The 17,962-nt window shown below is 39.6% G+C and overlaps 1 protein-coding gene across 1 annotated transcript in view; it reads right to left on the bottom strand.

Annotated features, from left to right (window-relative positions):
- Positions 1-14,425, bottom strand: part of htr2aa (5-hydroxytryptamine (serotonin) receptor 2A, genome duplicate a) — a 51,885-nt gene extending 37,460 nt beyond the window's left edge. The window contains exon 1 of the mRNA XM_072397403.1: positions 13,782-14,425. Coding sequence (XP_072253504.1) covers positions 13,782-14,181 — 400 coding nt within the window. The 5' untranslated portion in view covers positions 14,182-14,425. The remainder of the gene's footprint in view (positions 1-13,781) is intronic.
- Positions 14,426-17,962: the final 3,537 nt, after the last annotated feature.

Here is a 17,962-nt window from a genome sequence, read left to right as displayed (position 1 = left end):
GAAAGAATGCTCCTGATTAAAATCTCTGTTTCTGTAAACACTTTTCGAAAAGTGGAGTTTCCTCATGTCAAGTGTCAGGTAGGATTAGAAATTTTGGCTCCGACTCTAGTTTACTGTTAGGGCATCTCCTCCAGTATTGCAGTTGACATCCTGGAGCGTGAACCTGCACCACATCAACAACTAGCTCATGTGAGATGTGAGGCCAATTCAAGTATTGATGTATTTTAGGAGATTATCGGTGCATTGACTAGAGCTAATCAAAGTGTTACAAAGTGCTGCAGTGTATTTTTGACAGCTTCAAATGTTGGCCTGCAGGTGATGCAAAGAATTCAAAATTATTTCATGTTCATGACACCAGTTATCAACTCTTTCAATTCAAATGACACCCAAGTGCTTTCTTTCTTTAAAGAAGATTGTCAATGTTCACCATTCAGGTGCTGCGCTCTGCTTGAACTTCATCATCCTGGTTCTTTCAGCATACTGTGATTGACCCCTTTACACTGCAGTAACAATCCAGTCTCACTCCAGATTGTGTTACATTGATTTGTCTGCAGTGTGAAATCCTAGCAGTGTCACAAAAAAACCCTATTGAATTAAAACTAGGCAGTTTTCACATGCATGTGGGCAAACCCAAGCATTGCATTGAATAGTTTCTCAACCAATTCATATTTTTATTTGAAAAATTCAAATCAAATACCTTTGAATCAAATTTTAATATATGCCGTGAGGAATCTTGCTGTATAATTTCACATTTTACATGACTAATCTCAAGACATCGAGCAACGAGATTCATGCATGAGACAGGAAGAGGCTCCAATGCAGAATGATGCTGTAGAATGTCCTCTGTGCTAGGATTTGTATGTGTGTGTGTTTTAAGGTATAAGAATAAATCCATTTGTCATTTGGGAAAGGATTTTGTCTTTTTGAGAATAAGACTCACAACTGCTCTGTGAATTTCTATTGACGTCTAAAGTCAAACAATCGTGAGCTTCAATATATCTGATGCAACATTATGAAAGAAGCGACAGTTTCCACAGTATGAGAGTATGAACAGTATGAAAATATCAGCACTGAATTCTCATAATAAACTAACTTTACACTCCGATAATACCATAATGTATTACTTTTATATGCACGTATACAAGATATCGCTTCATTTTCTTTCCAATCTAAGGTCAGGATTTGGTCAGTTAAAGAGAACCAGCTCTGTAAGGGAATGTGCACTCAGTTCAATCTCATATCACAATCAGAAATACATTTGTTACAACCTTAATGAGTTTCAGTTGAGCTTTTAAACCCAGCTGAAATCCATGTGTTATTTGGGTTGTTTGAATTTGACTGGACCATTATAGCACCTTGGTTATTGGATCATTATCCTGTTGATGACCCAGTTTCAGCTAAGCTTTAGCTGTCGGACAGATGGCTTCACATGCGACTCTAGAATAGTTTCATCTACAGAGGAGTTCATGGAGGACTCAACGACTGCAAGGTGTCCAGGTCCTGTGGTTGCAGAACAAGCCCAAATCATCAGGCCTCCATCGGGTGTTTGTGCTGATATACTGTGTGATGATTTTTGATTTTCTCCGAAAATGGCGCTGTGTATTATGATCAAACAGCTCCACTTTGGTCTCATCTGTCCAAAGGACATTGATCCAGAACCTGTTCCTGTTTTTGCAAATAGAAACCTAAGCTGTGCTGCCATGTTGTTTTTAGAGAGAAGAGACTTTCTCCTGCAACCCCACCAAACAAGTCATACTTGTTCAGTCTTTTTCTAATTGAACTTTGTCATGAAAATTGAAAGCTGTCTTTATTTTTTTTCCACTTGTGAATATTCTTTCTCACTTTAGAATGCTAGATTCCAAATGGTTTGGAAATGGCCTTCCCAAATTGAGGGGAAGCAACAATTACTTCTGTGAGATTATTGTTAATGTTTTTCTCCTTATTGTTGTATTAATGCACATAAAAGCTCCCAAACAGAAGCTTATCATTCCTTTTTATAGAAGAGGTAGTGTTGTCATCACCCTGGAAATTGTCCAGGCTTGTCCACTGATCTCAGACAGGAAGCTTGCCATTTTCAGTGGTGAACTCTGAATTTCAACATGGTGCATCACTCCACTGCCTCACTATTAGCTGTGTTCACTTGAAGGATTTCTGAGACCAGGCTTGTACAGTCACTTAACTTTGACAGGCTCACTGTAGCCTACACTTCACTATGTGGAAATTTCAAATCTTAACATAAATGCAAATCCTGCTGGGTAGACCTCAGTTGAAGGTTTGAACTTTCAACACTATATGTAGCACTGATTGTTAAAAGTCAATTTGAAGGAATTGCATGGCCTCAGCTGTCAGCCCAACATGTAAAATAGCCAGAATTCTTATCTTATAGACCCTTAATAAATTATGACTTGATCATTTATGCACAGAGGAAAAAAGTGAAAAAAAACCCAGAGATGTAGAATGCGTTGAGTCACAGAAGAAAGAAATTATATAGTAATTATAAGTTAGACATTCACAGGAACAGGAGAGAACTTTTTGGGACATTTGGAGCAAAAATGTTTGCTGTTTCACAAAAATTATTCATTTGATGCAAAATAAAATTGTGGTGACATAAGAACGGAAGTGTTAAACTGGTTCATTCAATGCTGTAATTCTGAAAACAAAACACTCAGGTATTCCAACCTGAGATAAAATACTGCACATGCATTATTTCCATGCACTTGCTCTTATTTCCATGCCTGCACATGTGAGAAAGAAGCTGATGACTTTAAGCTTCAGCTGACTTTGATAGAAAAGTGAGCTTCCTCCCCTGAGACTGAAGAAATTGTGCTCGGTCCAAATTACTGCATGCAAAAACACAGTCATCATAAGCCTTAATTAATCGAACATTTTAATTATGCGCCTCTGTTAGCAGTATTTTAAAAAAAGAGAAAAGTCCACAGCTGTCGACATCAGAAAGTTTGTGACTCATTTGTGAACTCAAGCTCTGCCTCATAAGACTTTGTATATCAGAGGCAGAATTCACCATTGAAGATCTGTTGTTCAGTTGCCTTCAATGACAAGAAAAGAATATCGTTAGCATTAAATGCAAGAGGAAAAACATGCAGTATTTTCCATTTCAAAAGGTGAATTTTGTGAAAAGTTTGACTTTTTGATCTTATATCCGAATGTATAATGTAGAGTTTTTCATTTAAGAAGATAAAATTTCCTTTTAATTCAATTTTCAAGCCACTTTATTAACCTAAAATGAGTTTTAACATGTTTCATTTCACTATGTCCTCATCTCTCGTCTTCCGTCTGTATCACTCAACCCGGCTCTTACTCCCCACACCTGCGGCTGTGCTCCTATTTTGGCATTTTTCTTTCAGATTCAACATGTGCCCTGTTGTCTCACATGTGGCCAGCAGAGACTGATAATGGCTCTGCCCTTTTGTTAGCATTCGTAACATTTTGCATCTTCTTGCCAAGCAAAAGGTGAGGAGAAAGATGCTGGCTGTTCATTTGAATGCTTGCTTGTTGCTGCCGCTGCTCTGTTTATGTTTGGGCTTCTTTGTGCTTCCCTCTGCCACTCAGAGACACAAAAAGAAAAACCTATCTCATGCAGTCGAGCACAAATGGATGAGCAAAGCATGGGCAATTTTCCACTTGCATCTCCATCTTGCCTCTCTTTGAGGCGGTTAATGCTTCCATTCCCTCCTCATCCCTTCTTCTATAGCGAGAGGAATTGGAGGTCTTTTTGCTCTGGGCGATCAACTGTTTCATAAAGGCGATCATGAAATCATCGTCTAAGGCGTTTTTCTCTGTTGTATAACACTTGTTACAGCCGCCCTACTTCTCAGGGTAAAATGCTAGCTCATACTATTACAGTTTAAGCTGTGTCCTCAGCCTGTCAGAAGTCCTCGTCTTTCATAGAAGAAGACTCCTGAGCAACATAAAACAGTTTCCTCAGTTGTGTTTAATCTATTTAACTTTTTCTGCCTCTGTCAGTCATTTCTCAATCTTATTACTGTATCTCTAAACATCCTGATGTCAGGGGACTCCAAACAGCATAGCTATTCCCAGTTGGACTCCCTGTTAGTCCAGCAAAATACTCAATCAATTCAGTTTTAAGTACACAATCGGAAAAAACAAAAAACACAAATTTGTCTCGGTTACTACAAAGGTTTCATCCATGATGCTGGACACATCACAAACAGACAGAAAGGCTATGGCAGCAGACTGGTCAATAAATGTAGGTCAAATAAGCATTAAATTTTATTAACAACCCGTTAAGTGAGGATGGCACTCTGGCAAGTCAATGTCGAACAAAGGACACGAAATGCCCTTCTTGAACTGAGTCATAGACCATATACAGCCCACGTTCAGTTACTGGAAGGGATGGCAGTAGAGCTGCTCTTTCAAGAAAACTTCCACAGTGGGACTGCTGTTCTGTAGCTTATTGTTTATTATTTTCAAAGATGCTGTTGCTTAGATTCTAGTAACGGTTTGGTTGGATTTAGGCAATTGCTTGATTAGGTTTAGGAAACAGTTACTGTTTGGGAAGCCTGATGTCAACAAAATATAACAATGGAACTGACTTTCTTCTGTTTTATATATTATATAAATATAATATTATATATAATATTTATATATTATAGGTAGCATTTTGTTCACATGCTCTAAATGTAGTATCAAAGGCCCAGCAATTGTGACGTGGTAACAAAAAGGTATATATACTCAAACCTAACTCGTTTTCCTCCCTAACCTGAACCATATCATTATTAAAATCTAAATCCAGAATTTTTTCATGCCTTCCCCTAGCCAACCATGACTAAAGCCGAATTCATGACTATAGCATCCCCTCATATGGCCTGTTTCATTGCGAATATGGCTTCTGCACCAGTCCATAGGGGTCTGTCTGGTCCCGAAGGAGACAGCTGCATGCTAAACAGCTAAACATGCACCTGGATCAACCATCCATCTACAATAAAGAAAAAAAAAAGACCAGATGAAGTAAATGGAGCAGATGAACTTGAACAGTTATTTTGAGGAGAGGTTACATGAAAATGAATGTCACCTCCACAAAAGAAGGACTGTAATAGAAGGCTAATTAAGTGCATATGTGTGGACCAAAATTGAAGCATTAATAAAGTCCCCATTGGTTTTTGTACACGTGTATGCTATTAACTGAACTTTATACAGAATACAGGCTTAAACTATTAATACACAAGTTTAATTTTCTAAATGGAAAACTACGTCCACCTTTTTCATGTAGCCCATTGGTAAATATATCTATACCCACCTCATCTGAGGGTCTCAGGGGGCTTGAGCCTATCCCAGCTGCCAGTCAGGCGAGAGGCAGGGTACACCCTCAACCTGCCACAGGTTCATTACAGTGCCAACAGAGAAACACACAGGACAAACAACTACACATGTTGACTCCTATGGTCGATTTAGAATATGTAATGAATGTATTAGCAAGTTCTTACACTGCAGGAGAAAGCTGGAGAATACACACAGAAGATCCTCGGTCAGGATTCAAACCAGAAACCCCTTTGATGTGATTGCAGTGACCACCACCACCCGACCATGCAGCCTAGTTTAATCTAACTTTGTGACATCCTTCATTTTCTATAAGACCAGAGTTGTTATGTCCTCAAGCCAGAGCGTATAATGCATGTCAAAACACCCCATGTCCAAGGACACAACATCTCAAACAACCACTTCTGTCAGGCCAGTGCTTCTGGTGTTCACCTACAGTCTTAAAGTGTAGCAGAGAGAAAAAAATATATAAAGGCGAGATAAAGATAGAGATGCAGGACCGATCAGAAAAATAACCAGCATTACAAATCCACTGGGAGTAAATCAGAAGGGGAGCATAATAAAGTACTCAGCTAGAAAACAGACGCATCCTGAGTTGTTTGTCTCCTTTTGGTGTTATCATCATAAACTATAAGAACTCCTTGTATGTGTACAAATCAACAATGAACATCATGTCACAGCACCAGTGGCCATGTTAGCCTTCAAACTGAACTAAATATATGAGGTGATTTCACCAAAGTGAACCTGAAAGGGCCAAATGTGCTCAACTGATGTTAAGATGAACATTTGTGTGCCAAACTGGGTTGTAATGGTACACAAAATGGTGCATAGGTGATCATGAGTGCAAAAAAATGTAAACATCAGATTTGATAATGAAGACTTTGAATAAACAACTCAAGCAAGAAGTGCAGGTTTATCTATAAAGCAGGCTGAGAGAAATGTTGCCTTTCTCTCATCCCATTTAAAATAACTTTCATAGGACAAAGTGGAAAATGTGAAGATGCGAAAGGATTTTTGACAGTAAATGATTGCTTCACACCTAGCTTACAGAACTGTGGAAATGTCACCAAACTGAACATTTTGTATGCTTATTGTGAAAGACTCATACCTGACATGCACTGTTGCACCAATAATGATGGAACAAAGAACCAGACAACCTCAGGTAAGGTTGTATTTTAAATGGCTTATGCTAAAACTACATATATATACATATATATATATATATACATATATATATATACATACATATATATATATATATATATATATATATATATATATATGTATGTGTATTTGGTTTAAGATTTAATCACTTGGAAATTTGCAGAAGCAACAGATTATAGTCTTTTGGGTAAACTCCATTCTGCACAGGTATCCACCCATAAAGGGAAAATCCTGAAGTTTTCCTGTCAAGGGTCAATGTGTCCAACCAGTGGCGAAAGTAGTCTGCTACGGGCCCTAAAGCAAAATGATTTTAGCGGGCCCTATAATAACGTTAGGTCTGATTATTTAATCACCTGACCTGTAGCAGCACCTCTGAGGCATAACGGTGTATTATTGGGAGAGGAGAAGTGCGCCGTGAGATTACGTTAAACGACAGCGTGAATGCATCCAAGTTGACACTCAGCTGACACTCAACATCATGGACAATTTACTGGTGAACCTGTCGGCTGCTGACAACAATATACGGTTTTGGTTAATGTGACTGGAGAGGACATTCGAGTGAAGCGACTTAATCTCCTTCATTCGTAAAAATGTTGCAGCGATAAAAAAGTTTTTCCTTTTTTTTGTTTTTTTTTTAAACCAGACTTCATCCCGGCCTTTTTTGGGCACGGGCCCTAGTGCGACGCCATTACTTGCATTATCGGTACTTTCACCACTGTGTCTAACGTAAGAGATGAGGACTTTAAACCTGAAACAGAAGTTTAAAAAAAAAACTCATAAGGAGGGACAATGTTAGCATTTGAACTTAAGATGTATTGGTATGATATCCAGTCATCAATGTGGCACTCGAGCGGAGAATTGACAGCAGTAGAACGCACCCAGTTTTAATTGTAGAACAGAAAAGTAGGAAGAGGATTTTAAAATCAAGATAAAGAATAATCAAGGAAATGGTAATCCTCATCAATATATCAAATCTAGCCAGATCAACACTGTGTGCCTGCACATATTTTCTTCTTTTTTTGCAGACATTTAAGTTAAGTTTCCATTCAAGTGAAGCTCTAATCAATTTATCTGTCAAAATGTGCAGAAGGTGATAAGAATTCTCAAGTGGGAATCTTGAAACTACTGGAGAAGAAGAAACCTTTCAAAAGGTTTTCTGCTAGTACACGGAACTGAAAAGGTAAAGCACAGTTGTACTGGCATTAAAGGGCAGAGCTGTTGCTGAGGTCGTTGCCAATGCTCCCGTGGTTGAAAAGAAAGCCTTTGTTAAATGGGTTGAAGGGGAGATGAGAAACTTTGAGTACTTGATACCCCAGTACTGGAAGGACATATATGACTTGATGTAGTACAATTTTAGGGAGACACAAAGAGCAAAGAGTCCCTTCAACATCTAAGGTGCCGTGTTTAAATACTGCTCTTTGTAAATTAATTAATTTCTCCTTTATCCTATCAGCCCTCTGCAATTTAAGTAGGCAGACCAGGTTCTGTACACTCTGACAGTCATGGCCTTTTAATTTCCACGATGAAGGCAGACCAGTCAGATACACATTTAAAGGCCTGTTCAAGGCTAAGGTTTGAAGGCTTTTTGTAACATTAAAGTGCTGGGATTAGGTTGTCTTTTGCTTGTGTTAAATATCCACTCCACTGCATCATGGAACCCTGATTTCAAACCTGTCCTAAAAGTCCTGAATGACGTCACTCACTTTAGTTCATAAAAGTGTATAAAAACATTCTTTTTTTTAATTCAAGAGTAGCACAAACTGTTAAAAAACACAAACATTAGCATTTGCACAGTAGCAATGGCTGGTGAGCAATTTATTTACAGTAAATGAGGCTTCCAGTAATTTACCCTTGTGGAAAAGAAGGGGCTCTGAAGTCTTGCTGCTTTTGGAAAACATTGGAAAAAAAGAAATAGAAATAAGCAAAGAAAAACTTGACTGTCTGACAGCATATCCCAGTTTCAGTAAGCAGGACCATCTTTTGTGTAACATGTTGTGGAGGTACGATAAATTTGGAAGCTGCTGAACGATAGCAGAAGAGCTTATTGAAGAGACGGACTCAGATGTTGATTAGTATTTAATCCATCAGCTGCCAGTCTGTCATGGTGTTCGCCTCAGTTCAGCAGGTTTAATGCACGTTGGCTGCGTTTGGTGCACCGAGAATCAGTCTTCCTCTGAAATCCATTCAAAAGTTGTCGAGAGATTTCAGCCTGGATATCTGCAGTTAAAAAACTGACAGACTGACAAAACGACATTGATGTGCAACTGCTTCATGTAGCAACCCTGACTGCTCTAAAGGTTTTAGTTATACTCAAGTGCTTCAGAACATCTAAAAAATTAATTAATAAAGCCTTATATAAGCACCATCATTTCTATTTATAAGTCTGCTGTTTATTATTCAAGTTAGCCAATTAGCCAAGTTTCTGCCAGTTTTGTGGTTCCTAAACCAATCACAATGAGATCTCTGCTTTCAAAACAGCTCTAGCATTTACAATTATGATATAAATTGGAATAAACAGAAATGTGCTGTACTGAACTGTCTGACAGTTCGATCTGACAAACTGCTATTTACCACCATTTTAGAATTAATCACTTAGATTATTATAGTCCCTTAATCTGTCAAAATAAATCTTTTAGAGCAAAATATCTGTCAGAGCCAGGGACAGTTTTCTGTTTCAGATGGTCGGTAACTGAGCATCATCAACTATCATAGGGGCAAATTCTGGTCAAGTGGATCTCTATTTGAGCTCTTTAAAGCACTGAGTGTCAAGAGGATTGCGTACGATGATAAAGGGAATCAGTCAGTCAACTCTGTTTGGACAGAACATCCTAAGGGGCAGCATGACAAAGACGAGACAGGGAAGAGGAGAAACAAACCAAAACTTCACATAAAGAAACGTATCAGACAACTGTGATTTCATGTGAGATAGACAAAAAACAAGCTCTTACTCCACAGGGCCCACACAGCCACGATGCTACGTTACTCCCAAACAGCCCAAGAGGTTTAAATTGTTTGTTTAAGACATATTTGTACAATGGAGCCAAATCTCTCAATTATTACTGGGCCATCTGCCAACATACCCAGATGCAACAGGGTTCTCAACAGACATGTATGTGACATCCTGTGCATATCTACATCATATATATGACCATACCTCCTCACTGTGGAGAAGCTGTTTCACTGACGCTTTTATGGTTAGATATTTCCATTTCTGGCTAAACCAGTAGTCAGCAACCAACCAGCCGCTTTGTGAGGTAAACTGCTGTGGATGGCAACGCGTTCACAGTGACAGTGCTAACAGGCTTTACTCAGCATGGGTGGATTAGGAGACAATCATCCCCCGGGTACAGACATGAAAGACCCCCAACTCATCCACATAGACAGAAACACTGGCTGAATAATGCTAAACAATTTTCAGCCACTTTTAGCGTCTTTTTAGTCATTCATTAAAATTTCATGTTTTTTTGCAGCTGCTTTACATCTTACTGTAGTTGTCTCTTTGTTGTTGTTGTGCCCCATGTTGTTGTTAAATAGCATCTCAAATTATTTTGTGTCTGTGGTTGTTACAGCTCTTTATAGTAACTTTGCATCTTTATGATCTTGCATGTGTTCCTCCAGATGTTTTGCACCTTTTTTCTTTTTTTCGTCTTTTTTACGGAGGTTATGGATTTTTGTAGCATCTTTGCTTTCCCCTGGAATCATTTTGCTTAAGCTATGGTAATTATTTGTCTCACTGAAGTCATTTTGGTTCCCTTTTAGAAAAGTATGTGTTTTTCAGTTCTTATTTGCACACTTAGCAACAAAGATTTAGTCCATTTGAAGCTGATGGGGATGTTATCAGCTTAGATAAACCATAAACCATAAGAGAAATTAAAATGTTGACCTGATGATGCCATTTGATTTGATAAATCAGAGTTATTAAGGTGCATTACCTGGACCTATTGATTAAAGTAATTTTTGAGCCTCACCACAGCATATATTAAAGTCAGAAGCATCACCTTCCTGCTGCTTTTCAAAAAAGGTTTAAGCTGAGTGTATTGTTCGCATGATCCATGAGCCACAACTGCCACAATAATGAGAAATAAGTTTAAATAAACCAGTTAACTAGTAAAAAGTTAAAGACATAAAAGTGTTCGTATACAAATACAAGGTGAGACTGCAAGCCACAAGGTGCATTTTGGTACTAATCAGAGTTTTTTTGGTCAGAAACTTAAGATTATCACCAAAAGAAACTACTCTCAAAAGCCACAGTTTACATAGACTGACTCATTGATTTTGCTACAGCTCTGACTGACATCTTAAAGTAGTTTTTCTCCATGGCAATGGTTTTGGACATCATGTTATTGTACATAAGCTTTTTTGCCAAAGAGATGGAAAATGGACTTGAATTTAGGAATGCTTACATTAAATGCTGAGTTCCAGCTATATAGTGTTAGTGTGAAGGGCCAAACACAAGCAGAATAAAACAGGGTTTCATTAGACAGAGCCACAAATTGAGGCTAATAAAGACCCACTCATATGTTATGCAATTTCATTGAGCTGTCATTCATTATCAGGCACTCCTGCAACTAAAGACATGATGTTCTGTTACTTATTGGGAGAAGCAGGTTACATATTCACAAGACATTTTGTGAAGCCCACATTTTTTGCTTTGATCTCACCATTACTTCATGCACATAACGTGTGCTCCCATAACCTTATTAGTGACTCCATTAATAGTTAAATACCTATCACAGCTTCATATCGTCATTTCCCTCTTTTTGACATCTGTCACGGTAATCTGAGTTTATTTTTTTAGATCACTCATCTCTCTGATCAGCATGACCTCTCACTCCGTAACGAAGTAGTTTGCTTTCTGAATTAGTGAACACATCTGAAATCCATGCAAGAGTGTGAGAAAATAATTGTAGTGTGTGTTTGTCTTGTTTGGTGTGGCTAATGAGTTCTTTTGTCTTCTCATAAAACAGCGGGGGAAAGCGAGTAATAAGCACTAGAGGTCGTTCTTTTGGAAGCGCTGTTCATTCTTACTAATTTACTGCGCTGCTTCTCATGCAAATGAATTTGCCACTTCGGTTTTAAAGCTTCTTATGTGAGCAGTGGCTCACAGAGAGGTGAGGGAGTGAGGATCGGTGAGAGAGGAGCAACAATGAAGGATGTGTGTGTGGTAGAATGGTTTCAGAGAGCTCAACACACAGAATGAGCAGGAGCAGAGGAAACGGGCAGCTTCCCGCCGCTATAATCCAAAGCCACCTGATCCTCCAGGAGAATGACAGGTGTGCTCACATAAGAGAAGAGGGCAGGTACAAAGGTTCTGGAGGTGCCGTTTGTCTGGATGTCACAGATGGATCATGAGACAGCGAGCCAGTGGGGACAGACACGTTAATAACCCTCAGACTGAAAAAGTCAACTCTTAGTCAAGCTGTGGTCATTTTGGGCCTTTTTGTGGCCTTTTTAAAAAATAAATTAGCCGAACACACTGGCCCTTGGATCTGGACCCGAAAGGCTCAATAAATACTGATCTCCAAATACCTCCAAATACCTGCAAAAACTAGTGAACACAGAATGCATCCTTCACTAAGGCCAATGGTGCTCTATAGGTTCTATAAGTGCTATAAGTTCTTCAATAGCACACGCTCCAAGTCTCAACCAAGTCTGATCAGGCTTGATAATTGTAGTGTTTAAATCGTACTTTTACATAATCTTGTTCCTCAGAGTTGTAAGATCAAAGTCTTCTGATTTGAGTTTTCGACAGTTTGAGTCTGACAGTAATGCTGATGTCGGCACTGTCACGCTTAAAGTTTAAGCCTGTGCTGCCTGCTGTCATTTCAAATGATTTGAATGCCTCCACACTGTAATATATGATGACATGTTCCTGATGAAACTGTGCTGCTGCTGCTGCTTTCTGATTCAAACCTGCTCCAGATGATGACTTAAGTAAAAATCAAAGACTTTTGACACTTGGAAGGATATTAGACCCGAACACAGGACAGAGGCACCATCAGTGGTGCGTTGCATTTCTGTGTTGAACAATGTCTGATGTAATTATACATATCGCACCTTTAACACCTTTAAGTCTTGTTTTGTATAACTATACTATAGGCTGTCAGCTGCTCAAGTGCTTCTCTAACTGGGAATTAAAAGTTGGGTGACCTATGGATGCTGGTGGGCGACTTTTAATTAGTGTTTTGTTGTACAGTTTTTCTCACCTACTCTCTGCTGACATTCTAAACTAAGCTGATCCAGTGACAGTGTGGTATATTGATAAGACGCACACAATATTTCACTGTTGTTTCCAAGCAAATAAATGTTTGTAACCAGCTACAGCAGCAGAATGCTGCCAACAGTAATAATAACCAAACAATTTAACACAACACTCAAGAGTCTTCTGAGTAAAATTTCTATTTACTTTTTTTTTTTTTTTAATCTTAAGTCAGTAGTTTTGTCACCTTCTGGAGATTTGTCTCTCTCTACCTCACACTAATCATTGGTGAGAGAGCAAAAGTGCTATGTGTAAGCTTTATATTTGTATTTATGCAAGTTGTGAATGAAGTGAGTAGGTCATGGTATGACAAGCTGGTATATTTAACTTTCCAGAGGGGAATACATGCAGTATCCACACAGCGAAGTACTGCTACACCCTCAAATTTGATCAAATGATCATAAACTGGCAAACAATCCACCACAGATGTAGAATTGAGTGGCTTTGGGGCAAATAATGAAGCTGAAAAAAATGTAGTCTGCTGTGTGGTCCATATGTACAGTGAACTTGGAGGTTATAGGGCACGTGGAGCCCCCCAGGCTCCAAAATCTAATCATCATCAAGCCATGACTGCTTATATACACAGTATAACCTGTGGGAGTATCTGGAAACTCATTAATGATGCAGCAACAGGCCCCTGTGGGATCTTTCATTCAACTCTGCACAGACGTCTGTTGTGCCACTTTCTTTTTCCACTGAATCAGCACAGAACAGAATCACCAAATAAACACATCATTGTCAACAACAGCACTGAACACCTCCTTCACTGCTGCTCTCCATCTGTCCTCCACCGCCACCACAGAGTCATGCATGAATTCTGACATGACTGTTCAGGCTTAGGTTGCTGCAAAACAGTTCCAGAGCAATGATCTAAATGATTTAGTTGATATTTCTTCCCTTGACGTTGCCACAAATATAAACCTCGTCTGCAGAGTGAGTAAAGACATGAATCAATTGATTAAAAAACAAAAAATACCTGTGGATTTGAGATGGATTCCAGTGAGCAACACACCAAATGTCAACTTAAGAAAGCCCAGTGTGAGTGACTCTGGATGCTTACCGTAGAGAATGGTCACCATGGAAACGGGCATGACCAAGATGCCGAGGAGCATGTCAGCTACTGCCAGTGACATCAGGAAATAGTTTGTGGCATTTTGCAGTTTCTTCTCCAGGGACACTGCCAGGATCACCAGAATGTTTCCCATCACTGTGACAGCGATGACAGCTAAAATCAGCAGAGCTGCCCAGTTCTTCGGCTGCTCTAAGGTAGGACACTGAGAGCTGTAAACTCCTCCGTTATGGTGCGACCAGTTGTGGGCCATGTCGCTCCGTTGACAACCCAGGTTTGTTGTATTATTGTCCTCCAGGCCAGATGAAGGCCAGGGGTTGGACTCCAACACAGTAACAACCCTGACAGTGTTGGAGATCAACTCTGACATGTTACCTCCTCGCAGGTTCATGATGCCAGCTCAGTAACACTGATGATAAATGTCTCTGCTGCTGGACTGCTGCCAGGGAAATGAGTCGGAGTAGGGTGAGAACGTGGAAATATTGATCATCATTTACCTGTGTTCTGTTATCTTTGTCCAGGTGAATAGAATAAATACATCACTTGTTATCCCTTGAGTTATAAACCATAATTCAATACAACACATCATTGATTAACTCCATCACCTCTGGGGAATCTGAAGCCTCAAACTCAGGTTCAACAGATGAGCCCCACAAGGGGAATTAAAAATAGCAGTGCTGATATTAACGCAACAAAAAGAGCAGCCGTTTCATCTCAAAGCACAAGGCAATGTGGATAAATAATTAATTGCTCTGTTACTATCATCACCTATGGCCTTGGAACAGCAAACAAACAAAAAACAGAAGAGCTCCAGTTGCTCGCAATATTCAAAACCAAACACTGGACTGATTGTGACTCAAGTTTTCACCAAAAAAAACCCCCAAAAAACAAAAAAAAAACTCTTAACTTCTGATTAAAGAATCCGTTTTAAAGTGGAGCAATGACCAGTTCAGGTTTATCATCCTTAAAGTCTTGGTTTGTTAAAGCAGCACTCATGTTAGATATGTTGGGTCTATGTGAAGTCTGGGATTTAAAATATCTGAATTTCATCTCCTGGTCGAACCAGTTTCCCAGCTGGTCTGCTTCCATTTAAGCACAAGAGCCTTACAGAGGACGAGGAAACAAGCGCCTCTATATTTTAATTCTGGTCGGTTTGACAAAAATCCTCAAGAAATTTTAAACTTTCAGTTTCCAAAAAATGCAGACCTTCACTGGTTTAATTAGATAGTGTGTGTTGTCATATGTGTGTGAAAATCCTTGGCCGCCCTTGCCTTCTCATTTCAACTCATCCCTGCACCTGAGAGGCTGCGTCTGCAGCTGACAGAGATGGATGATGAGCATGATGCTATTTGACATGTGTGTCCACGTGTCACTAACTTTCTCCTCTCCTTTTTCCTTCACACATTCACGTCAGTTTGTGTGAAGAGAGTCCTTTGAGAATACTCCACTAATCCCTTTTAAGAAAAAACAATGTCAGTCCTCCAGAGATCCTAATATTCCAGTAATATTTTTTCCCCACTCTTGCTTGCATAAGCTCTCAGTGGAAAATGTCAGTCACTCTCCATCCACATCTTCCAAGAACCAGCACAGATCACGTTCTTTCACAAACCTTCTCATTTCCCGCTTGGTATACTTCCATGCCTTGCTACTTTTCAAGAACAACTAAAAAAAAGGAGCAAAAAGAAGTAGGAAGGGGATGAACACCCTGTCTCTTTATCAACCATCAGCAGACTGAAAAGGTTTCATGTGGTTTTCAGGTCGTGAAGTTGAGCCGTCTTCGGTGGTGACTAGGAGCCGAGTGCATCTCTGCTTCAACTCTCCTCTTGCTGCTTCTCACACTCAGCCTCTCTTTCACTCAGCGGGGATCTCCTGCTCTCTCTCTCTCTCTCTCTCTCTGTTGGCTCTCAGGGTCTCTCTCCCTCGTACCGTATTGGCTCGCTCTTCCTCTCCCCTCAAGCGTCTCTTGTTCTCTTTCCCATTGTGCCTTTTTCTGTTTTCCAGTCCCCTTTTTTCTGAACCTTCAAGTCCTCTCGTCCGGATCACTTTGATTTCTAAAGCTTTTATAGGCATGACCATACTCAGCTACAGTATGACTGAACACATCAGTCCTGGTAGTTTGAATGTAAACAAGTGTCCAGTAAATACAAAAGCAAGCAATCCAGAAAACAAAACAAAACAAAAAAAACATCTAGAATCTCCTAAAATGACACCAGACAAGTTGGTGAACCTTAAAATGATGTGCTTCTGACTAATTTAGAGTGCCCTGAGGCTGAGATAACACAGTACACTGCTTTGGTTTCCAGCCCTTCACCATTTTGCTTTACGGCCATTTGACATGTTTGTGGACTTTTGATAGCGTCTTTGTGGCCTCATCAACATGAAAACAAATTCCTGTGTTTGGCTGTACATGTGCAGGGCTCACAGGGGCTGTTACATCCCTCAGCTATAGGGGGAGCTAAAGAACAAAGATTTTTTCAAACTCTCTGGTGTTCCTTTAAAAGAATCAAGTCAAAACTAAGACACTTATTTATTAAGGGAAATGAACAAATATTACATATCAGCTGATAAGAAAAGCTATGCAAACCTTTGCGTTAAATATCTGGTGTGACTTCCCTGTGCCACTAATACTTGGTCTCTTCAACAACAGTGACGTGCACGGGCGGGGGTTTTGAGTTAGGTGCCTTCTACAGTGGTGAGGACATGCTATAGGTGCCATTTTTTTTCTTTCCTTTGAATCTTTCTTTGACCTTATAATTGTAGTGTGTTATTTCCATCACAAAAAATAACCTGAGATTGTTCTTCACCGCCCATCTGTCTGGAAGATTTTTCGTCCATTCTCTGTTCAGATTAACTTTATCTGCAAGCTTTGGGTCCTTCTACAACCTCTCTGTTGGGTTATTGTTGGATATTTCCCTTCACAAAGCCTGTTCCTCGACTGTTCTTTGGTAGAAAGAGCTGTGTGCTCAGGGTGAATGTTTTGTTGCTTGACCCACCTTCTCAAAAGATTCACTTTAAAAACATTTGTCCTGACTTTGTCCTTCAAAATTCAGAGACAATTTTCAGAATTCACACTTCCGTTGAGGACTGCAAGCTGTCCAGGTCAAATGCAAAACACACCAAAACCTCGACATCACCAACACTGTATTTCACAGATGTTCCGAGTTTGTCATGCAGGAATGATGTTTTCATTTGTCCACCTTATGGTCCTCATTTAAACATCAAACCCAGACACACACACACACACACACACACAAGGTCTCATCTGCTCTTGCACCAAAGCAACCCAGGGTTGTGTAAAATCGGGGTTTATCAGTAATTCTTCGGAATAGATAACATATCACATTTTGTGCATATTGTGCTCAGTGAAAAAAGGACCATAGCTGGTGTTCACATGAAAGCAGACACTGTGAGCTCCACACAAGTTTGAAATTTCATCCCTGGAAGCTTGACTGATGTTCTTCATGTACATCATCATTTATTTACGATCCCCACCTGTCCACCCGCTCTGTAGTGTTTCTGGTGAACGGCACTTGTTCCTCAACAACCACATTTCCGATGTAGTTCAGTTTGGTTTGCCCACAGAGCTCGTGTTTTACAACATATTACAGCAATATGCTCCTTCATGTTGCTCTGACTTGCCTTCAGTTATCATTCTGAAGTTATGCCTTGATGCAAAAATTGCTAAGGTGGCGCCACTCTTGGAACCAGCCAATGTTTCTTTTTTCTATGTCGATTCAGCTAATTGAATTGGTGTTGAATCCATGATTCAACAATAAAAGGTCAAACTTGCTCCCACTAAGTTCCCACTAAACATATCCACAGACTTCTAGGATGAGTTACTTCTGCAAAGATAAAATTACAAAAATAAATCCAGATTCCCTCGTAAAACTGTAAACAGACCTCTGTCCTGTTCTGTGTTGGAGTGGCGTAGATGAGATTTTCTGGTTGGCAATTGGAGGTAATCTTTATGGTGTCAGCTCATCAAGATCCAGCAGGAGCTCATGTCATGGCTGCTGGCTCTGAACGTTAGTTTGGAGCCCTAACGTATAATCTTCACACATGCAATAAACAAATAGCGTAAATGCCAGTAATTTTATATGGTAAGACTTCGAAATTCCATTAAGCTAAGCTTCTAAAATTCTGTCATGCTTTATTTTAAATGTGACGCTGCA

Source organism: Leuresthes tenuis, unplaced genomic scaffold (genome assembly GCF_036924035.1).
Source record: "Leuresthes tenuis unplaced genomic scaffold, fLeuTen1.0.hap1 SCAF_12, whole genome shotgun sequence".
Lineage (NCBI taxonomy): Eukaryota > Metazoa > Chordata > Actinopteri > Atheriniformes > Atherinopsidae > Leuresthes > Leuresthes tenuis.
Note: the sequence above shows the minus strand (reverse complement) of the source record. Positions and strands in the feature narration are given on the sequence as shown.